We start from the raw sequence: 9391 nt of genomic DNA on the forward strand, positions 1-9391 counted from the left end.
CAAGAACATCAACAGCAGCAACAAAGACATTGTGGATTGTCAGCCGAGCCTCTCCCAGTGAGCCTTCACCATGAAAATCTGCTGTGATGAATTATGGAGCATGATCATTCAAATGACAACGTGCCTGCGGTTTTTAAGCTTCCGTACAAACCCCAATCAAGGCCATGTTGCAGCGATGAGTCATCGCTCTATCCAGCTGTCCACAGGGCATACATCTGATTAGCAAACCCACGCTCACACGGTAGGCGCAAATGTAAATATTGTAATAAAACCTTCCGTAATAACTTAGCTCGTGTCTTGGAGAGGCTTCACTTTATTTATTCTAGTCCCTCGCGGAGAGCGCGCACGCTGAAATAAGAGTTACTAAAGCTGCACGTCAGGTGCAGTTTCCCAGATATCATCCCACTACTCCACTACTGACGAGGCACTCGCCTCATTAGTGTAATCATCCTTCTCATCGTTAAGGCACAGGTTTTCGTGTTTCCACTAACAGACACCCAGAAAACGACGCCTCTATGCACGGTGATGCCAAATCTAAATCAAATGCCACAGAAACTTCTAGAACATTTGTGAACGTTGCGCGACAAAGGCCCTGGGTCAAAGTTCGAGGTCTGCGACACCGTTGGCTCATACAGAAACGTCACTGCTCTGGCGCAAGCTTGCCACAAACGTTGCCAGAGAGGGAGCACCAAAAACAGAGGTGGGAGGTGGGTTCAACGGGTGTGTTGCCGTGGTGATATGGGATGCTCAAGGGCTCCTGCCGAGCTCGCGCTAGGAGGCAGGCTCCTCTGTGCCAGCCCAGCCACCTGGTACGGTCGCAATACATTTGGCTAATGAACTCGTGGACCCTCTTTCATGCCGCGCCCCCACTGCAGTGGCAAATTGTCTATTCATGAGGGTAATGAGAAGTCAGGATCAGGGAGAGAGAGAGAGAGAGAGAGAGAGAGAGAGAGAGAGAGATGATGCTTGTGGCCACTGATAACCCTAGACTAAACTCGCAACCTTACGAGGTTCGAGCTTAATATCTGGCCGTCAATCAGCTCCGCCATCACTCACCGGAGTGTTTAATTACAGGGATCAATTATTCACCAGCCTCTTCTTTCAGTGGGGCACACTCCTCCAAAATAACACTGCCCCAGGCGAGGGGGAGGAGGCCCGGACGGCTGCGCTGGAGCGGTCACACACGCCTGCGGCCTGCAGGGTGGAGAGAGCCCCTCACGGCACACTTACGCACGCATCTCCCTGCAAACCACCCTGCGGCTGAAGTATGATGATGCCCAACTGCTGCAAGGGGAAAAAACACCGCAAGGGAACACACTGCGGACGGCCTCGATGTCAGATTGGGCCGTTGAAAAATGTCACCCAATGAGCTTCTCGTGCGTGGCCTCAGTGGTCATAAATACTTAATGGGTAGTGTTTAAGATGCACCAGAGAATGTTCAGCACCACCTGTTGCACGTAGGCATGGTAGTGGAAAACCCTGGCAAATATAGTCATTGGCATAAAATGTATTTTTATTTAATGCTTCAGACTGGGTAAAACATGAACAGAGACCTACCGAGCCTTATTTCCAGAGTGTCAGTACAAATATGAAATCATATATACAACAGTAGTAAACGATATTAATCCAGTTATGTAAAATACCATTAAAATAAATGTAATTACATTGAAGCTGAAAGAGATCATTCTTGATTTTCCAAACAAACCAGTGAATTCTGTTACCATCCTTACTGAATGTATTTGTGCTCAAATATAAACTTATGAACTTTGCTGTATAGTGTACAAAAATTGATTGAAAATCAAAACCAGATGGCTACCAAGAAGACTTTTACCATTTCCCTCTCTTTGTGTGTGAACAGAGGCAACCAGTTTTCAAAATCAATGATTAGACAAATATAAAGATTTATGACCATACATCGTTACAAACCTCAGTCCTCTCTGCAGTTATTGTTGCTAATGGCTTGTATTTGGAGATATTTTTAGCTGCAATACATCAAAGGTATGTGCAAGGCTGATCACAGGCTCCGTACAGAATACGCTCAGTCCTTGTTTAGCTAAGCAATAAGACTTCATTCAAGATGCTGGTAAGCCAGAGCTATGCGTATGCAAAAGGATTCGTCATTATGTGCGTGGTTCTGCTACTTCATGCTAATGTGAATTTTATTTCCTAGTGGTTTACACTGCTTGGATAAATCCTGTTTGAGGTTTTCACACTAACGCCTTCTGATGTATGCCCACATTTTATTATGATTTATAAATGTGGTCCACATTTCCTACAACTGCCACAGGTGAAAGACAAGAACAAATGATTGCACCTAAATCTAAACAAATGCAATAACAACATTCAACTGAATGCCACCACCAGGAATCACTGCAAATGACTGGCCAGTTTTTACTGCAATTTCAAACTGTAAAAGCAGCGATTAAACTTTGCTCTCTGTAAAGTTTACGCATAGTGCTTTCTGTTAGTAAACTCAAGACTCCTGGAGCAGACAAGAGTACAAATTTTTTTTTAAACAGTTTGAATTAAGATCAATTTGAAATGAGTATACACTTAAGACTTTTTCATATCTTCACACCCCAATATAGGCACTAAGGAAGTGCAACTGGTGCTGGTGGCACATTCCCTGCATATTCACAAAGCAACCATCAGAGGCCGAACTAAATTATGCATTCGGGTAAGAAGCATCGCCATTTTCACTCTATAAAGTTGAAGGTTTAATGACTGCGACCTTCATACAGGTTGCACGACGTGCTGCATTGGTACGATGTTGCCCTTTCGGGCCCATCCATGAGTTTCTCCTTTCCTGTATTGCTATTATAGGAGAAACTGATCTCAGGTCAGTCGTACGTGCTTTGGACCTATGGCTCGTTAATCTCCGCTAGCCGAGATCCCTCCCGCCGAGTGCAGCGAACCGGCACCAGAGCCGAGGATTCCCCGATCAGCCACTCGCCGGGGGGGGGGGGGGGGGGGGGCGCTGGGGATGCCGAAAAAGCAATAAAACAAAGCAAACCACTTCCCGCCCGGGAAGAAGCTCTGCTATGTGGGAGTGCGCATGTGTCTGTGTGCGTGTGTGTGCTCGCGCGTGCAGAGTGCCGAACGAGGGACCACTAAATGAGACACGACAAAAAAAAAAAAGGGGGGGGAATAAATAAATAAAGGCTACGGCTGGTTTCGATCGTCTGTGGGCAGGCTTCGGGGAGCAGCCGGCAGAGAGGAATCCATCACAGCAGACTAGTGTGTCCGTGGGTGGACCTGCCTGTGTGAAAAACAGCAGCGGGGCAAGATCGTAGACTGCAGTCACAGGCATTTAGTCCATAAGTCTTGGGGAAAGAAACTTCCGCCCGATAATCAGAGGAGATGCCGGGATTTCGGGCCATGTGCTGACTTAAATGAGGGGAAGGGGGTGTCGGCGAGTTGGTAAATTCAGGAGAACTTCGATTCCTTACACCTTCAGTACCGCCGGAGGAGCAGTCGCCCACGCCCAGCTGCTGATTAAAATTCTGCGGAGGCATCAGGAGAGACAGTGGTGGATGCAGGGTTGAATCTATAAGGGCCCCTCGGCGGAGCCAAAGCCACCGCGCTCTCTAACTCAGGAGTCCAGGCAGGGGGCATCTGCTGTTATGGCTGCAGAAGTCGGGTGGCATAGGGCCTGAGTGCACATGCCATGCTGCTGAGCCATAATGGCCAGCCTAACGAACGCCATTAGGCAGCAACTGGATCAAATGTGGAGGTCATGTCCCTGCATTAGTTACAATGGACATGGCCTTACAGCAGCGTGAATTCTCCACCAAGATGGTCAGGACAGCCATAATTGAAAAGAGTGAAAAGGAAACCACACAATGACCAGTGCAACGACCACTTCTGCAAAAATAATGACATTGATGTAATGGCTGCGCCAAATAAAGCTATTGGGACAACAGTACCCCAATAGCCTTTGTCACACTGCCTGCACTAGCACATGAGGCAGTAGGAAAATTACTGTCACTGTGTCACATCTGCTTGTAAGATTGGTCTGAAATGGCAAGGAATAAAAAAAACTCTGAACCTGTGAACTTCCTTATATCCATCTGTTCCGCTCAGTTAGGCTCCATCTGCACTCCAAGATTGGGACAGAAAAGAAACAGGATGGAATGAGATGACATCGACAGTGTCAGCCCTGCCACAATTTCATTTAGTGCGATCCTTCCCAGGCAACAGTCACGCCGGCCGCGAGCTAATTCACAAGACCTGACAGGGGCAGGGATGCATCACGTCTCTCACTCTGGGGCATCGTCCCATCTGTAGATGGGGTTGCAGGTCGGGAGGATTTGATGGCCTGCACTGTGCAAGGCGTGGAACCCCACGCCTCCCTAAGCACACTCCTCCTCCTACCCCACCCCCCAAGCCTCAACTCCAGGAGTATGCTGTGCCTCCCTCCCACGACTCGCCCCTGTAATCGGACCGTCGGCCCACTGCTTAGCAAGGTTTATTATTATTCGATTAGCCAAATGCTACAAACCTGATGGCTAAGATAATTAGGGTAAAATGGTTATCTACACTGGCCAAGAGGACCCGCAATTCAAGGTGAATAGAATAATATCCAATTGTGGCAAATGTAATCTTTCCGAGGCTAATCTGGCAGCTAATGAGGCTGCTGTAGTTTGGGTAATTTATGGGCGAGCAGAAGGCGAGAGAGGCCAGTCTAAGGGAGTGCAGTACACGGAGACTTGGCAGCTCTCTCTCTCTTTCTTTTTCTCTCTCCTCCCTCCCTCCCTCCCTCCCTCCCTCTCTCTCAAAGTTACTGATGAAAAACCAACAGCCCAATAAATCTGTAGCAGAACGAATGAGAAAGGAGGAGTTCAGGGCTCATTCACCGAGGAGCAGGAGCTACTCCAATCCTAGGCTTCATAATAACACCTAGTCTTAATTTTCCATTCGCCTTTCTGCAAAGTTTTAGACAAATTGGATCTTTGTAAGGAAGCGTTACAAAATTAATACAAGTGAGTAGTGGCGAATGATGTCCAGAGCTTCCCAGCCTAAGGAAAGGTCAATTCTGCCCTAATCACCATCGGATTTACAATGGGGCTTACCCGCAGATAGTATGTGACGACCATCCATATAGTGAGTGCGCCAGTAATGCGTCTAATGAATCACAGCCAAGAACATCGCATACTGTGCAACATCGAAGACTGCGGCTTTGCCCTAAAAACCACAGAGCTCTTAAAGGGATGTTCGGGGGCGGGGGGGAAATAGTAGTAATAATAAAAAATAAAGAGGCTTGAAACCTCTATCGCCTACTCCACTCTACCCGATCCGGACCGGCGCGACGTAAGATGCTGACGCGCATTTCCCGTTAGTTCCCCGGCGGAATCCCCTTCCCGCTGCGGGCGCGCGGTGAGCAGCGGGGCGGAAGAGCGCGCGAGGCCTTCACCTGCATCGCCGCCCGTGCCTGGATGTCTGCGTGGGAGGCAGCGGCGGCGGGACCGCTGAAAGCCTCCATTTACCCACTTTGGCGTAATTGCAGCGTTTACTCCCCGGACGGCTAAGTGCTCCATTCATCCTGCTTCGGCTCGCGCAGGGGTTGATTGCTTTACAATGGCAGATCAAAATATTAAAGCGATTCCTCTCAGGAATCATAGAGAGTGTTTGACTAGCGCTATCATTAAGTTGTCCGTCAAGCGCCGCAGTTAGCAGGCTGAATGAATGGGGGCGGGAGACCACTGATAATGGCAGTGCAAGTACCACTGATCTGATCATCATCATTTCGGATCATTAACCACAATGAGCTGTGACGAATTGATTGCCCGACAGCCCAATCATTTTATAAAATGTTAAATTACTTGAAATGAAACATAAAAATGGTAAATAAAAAAACTGCCATGGTAAAAGACACTGCCTTAATGTATGTTGATGTAGAAAAGCAAGCACATTAAACACCTGGCAGGGGCGTTTAGACAGAGAATTAAAGGGTTCATTAAGCTACAGATATATGTGCATTAGGTCTATGTAGTTCATGTCTGGTTAAATACAGCTCCTTCTTCAAGCCAGTGTTCTGTTTATATAGAGCAGGTCCACGTGGAGGTTCTGTCATGGAGCTGAAAATGTGCTAGTCTTCAAGGCCCAGGTCTCAGGTCGAACCTTCCAGAACTTTCCCGTCCGACACAGCACAGCAACGCAAGAACGGCACATCCGTGACATTGCATGCTCTTAGTTGGAGTAGGAAGCTACCTCCTTACTGTTTATTTCATTACTCCATTACATCCAAGATTTTGGCAGGCTCTCAGCACACCAGTTGGCCCATGGGCGGATGATGGTCAAGTTAAGAGGTGCAAAGTTTAGTCAGGAGTGCGGCGGCACTGCGGGCGATCCGGGTGCTGTCACCAGCCGGATGGTGGCATCGAGCTTGACTCACTCTCTGACCCGAGGCCCCCACCTGCATCAGCAATGCTTCTAGCCGTAGGACCCAGCGAAGTCCGGACCGAGGCGCCTGCCCGAGCAGACGGCCCTTTGACTCATGCCCATCTGGCCCACTAGCACGTTAAGAGGACGCCAAGGTCCCTGCTAGCACGACGCTACCTTCCCACCCTGGCCAAGCGGGGGACAGGCAGCGAATCGGAGTGCCTGGAAAGTTTCGCCAACAAGCGCCAACTTCTGCGGATAGCGTGCGTGTGGTTACTAAAGGAGATGACAAGTTGACAATCTGCCTCCGAGCCTTCCCACATGCACATAAAAATACACAAACACAGAAGTTCAAAGTCACACCATGAATAAAATTTCTAAAAAGGTACGTGATTTAAACTATGATAATTATTTCAAACCATATGTATAAATGAATTATGTACTTATTTTCCATTTGTTAGATGTTCTTCTATTTCTTCTTTATTTGACAGCTCTTAAAGAACCATTATGAAAATCTGTGGGGAGATTTCCCAGATTTAGATTAAGACCAACACTAAAGTTCCTAAAATCCCAATGGTAAATCATAATTGAAGATTTCTTCTGGGCTTGTATTAGGGTTAATCTGCATCAGAAAACAATTTCCCGGATAGTCTAACATTAATTAATCTTTGGTTGGGTCCAACAATGTAGTAAAATACCTGACTTTTTATTGCCACAATTCTCATATTTCCAATTTGTGGGCCTTGTCTTTTCGGCCACAGTTTAAAAAGACAATATGTCCCATGACACATTATCTTGCAGTCATTTCTATCTAACTATCATAAAATAATTCATGATCACTACAGGCTGTCATGCATTATTGTCACAACACAAGAACAAAACCCCAACTTCTCGAGAAATGCCAAGCATCCTTTCTGGACCCAGTTAACTGCCAGAACACATTCAACACATTTCAAGACAAACAGATTGACAGAAAGCAGAAAGCCCTGACCTGGCCTGGCTGGATATCCAAGTAGTGCAGAACCTCATTCAGCAGAACTGGGGTGTGAGGCTCACACTCTGGGTCTCCGCTGGACCGGGCAGAACCAAAACACATGCACCCAGGCTGCTGGGGATTCCTCCAGTACTGAGCAGGCACGCTTCGCCATCTGCCCCAAGAGCTCCGGAAAAGAGGCACTAGCAGGCCACGACAGGGAAGAGCCATGTAGAAACTGAGAACCAGAGAAAGATTCATGTGCATTACTTTTACAGTATTTGGCCAACGCCCTCATCCTGCCATGGATGTGTGCTCACTGGGAGTCAAACCCATGACCTTGGTGTTGCCTCCCAGTACCTGCTCTAGCAGAGGATTCAAAGTTCATGGAACGATTGCTTCTACAGCACATATAAGAAACATATATAAACAAAACTACACATAATTAGCACCATGAACCGCAGACACTGTACAATTAACTTTGATATTGAGTGAATGCATTTTTAGATTATTATTGGATTTTTAATTTAGTATATTACCAAGTAATCTAAATAATTATAGTATAGTAGACATGCAGAGAAAAGTGTCATCAAACAGGTAGGCTTATTATGATTTTATGTAAGTGCTGAAACCTATGATACTAATATCATGCATAACTGATTATTAAAATATAGCAGAAACATACCCAATTGTTTTGCAAACAAAAAGAAATAGATAAGTTTATAAAAATGAAATTGCAAACAAATCCAAGTTTACAAAAGCAATTGTTTACATAAATAACAATGGCAAAATAAACCTGATTTATTACTTTAAAGCTTGTCTTGTGGGCCACAGTTAGTGAATTTAAAATGTCTATTTTATGGTAAATAGGTTAACATGTTAATTACTTGTAAAATTAATGACTGCATAAATGTTGCGCATGTTTATTATAGTTCTACCAACTTTCAAAGCACCAAAAGTAATCAAGCAAATACAAATAGGGCACGAGAGATCATAATGAAAAAAGATCTTCTAGTTGCATTTAGCTTCATTTGATCAGGATACCTTTAATCTTTTTTTCTTTTCTGTTGAAATTAACTCAGCATGAAATGCACAGGTGCCTCTGTCTGAATAGCATGTCACTCAGACAGGGCTTTCATCACTTTAGCTGGGACTTATGGAAGTGTGTTAGAGCACCAGATGGATAGGTTTCAGATGTAATATCCAAAGCCTAGGTCAAACATCCTTGAATACATTTCTAAACAGGTGAACTGGGTATCACCTTGCCATGTCTGAAAGCAGGTTTTATTTGATGACTTAAAAGTTGCTCACCAGTGAAGCAGTTTGGGGTTGCCTTCTTCTGTAAAAGCTTTATCTAACAATTTTAAACTCAAAGAAACTAACTTCAGTATTAGGACAGTGTTGCCAGTGAACTCAACATGGCCAAAGACTACTTTCACCAGGAAATAAGTGTTTTTAACAGCAAACTATCTAGCTAGCTACCTCATAATTATAACCTAACTCCCAATATTTCAGTTCTCCAACCTTCAAAAGTGACGCCACACACTTTAGCTACACACTGCAGCACTCCATGTGCAGGTCATCGGTTAGGCAGTTAACGATCCTTCTACCTGTTCACTTCTTAATATATCCATTTAAACTAGTTAATAGCCCACCAACTGCCTCTTACCACGTACACATGGCGTGTAAAGGTCACACAGCGAAGAAAGGGTCGCTTAGTGCCACACTCTGCACTGGGACCGAAAATTCAGGTCTGCTGTACTGAGTAAAAACATATGCACTACTCATTTTTACTATAGATTTTTATTCTGCCTTGTGCTGCTAGCCCTGGAGACGGATCATCCCTTGGCTACAGCCAGCACACCAAGTTACACACCACATGCAATAATGGAAACATACCACTGTCTGAGCGTCGGCGGCATGAGCGCTGGAGTGGCGCATCGGCGAATAGTGCAAGGTCGGAACCATATGCAGTGAATTTACGTTCCGCTGACAGATTGCAGAATTCAAGCTTTTGTATTTGTGTAAAGTGACGTT

General features: G+C 45.7%; 1 protein-coding gene across 2 annotated transcripts in view; it reads right to left on the reverse strand.

The window, feature by feature from the left end:
• Nucleotides 1–9291, reverse strand: part of mettl15 (methyltransferase like 15) — a 52550-nt gene extending 43259 nt beyond the window's left edge. The window contains exons 1-2 of one of the 2 annotated variants that reach the window (XM_035521102.1): nt 9254–9291; nt 7373–7592 (exon numbers count right to left, since the gene is read on the reverse strand). In XM_035521102.1, coding sequence (XP_035376995.1) covers nt 7373–7592; nt 9254–9276 — 243 coding nt within the window. In that variant the 5' untranslated portion in view covers nt 9277–9291. The other variant, XM_035521103.1, reaches the window with a different exon arrangement.
• Nucleotides 9292–9391: the final 100 nt, after the last annotated feature.

Source organism: Electrophorus electricus, chromosome 21 (genome assembly GCF_013358815.1).
Source record: "Electrophorus electricus isolate fEleEle1 chromosome 21, fEleEle1.pri, whole genome shotgun sequence".
In the NCBI taxonomy this organism is placed as follows: Eukaryota; Metazoa; Chordata; class Actinopteri; order Gymnotiformes; family Gymnotidae; genus Electrophorus; species Electrophorus electricus.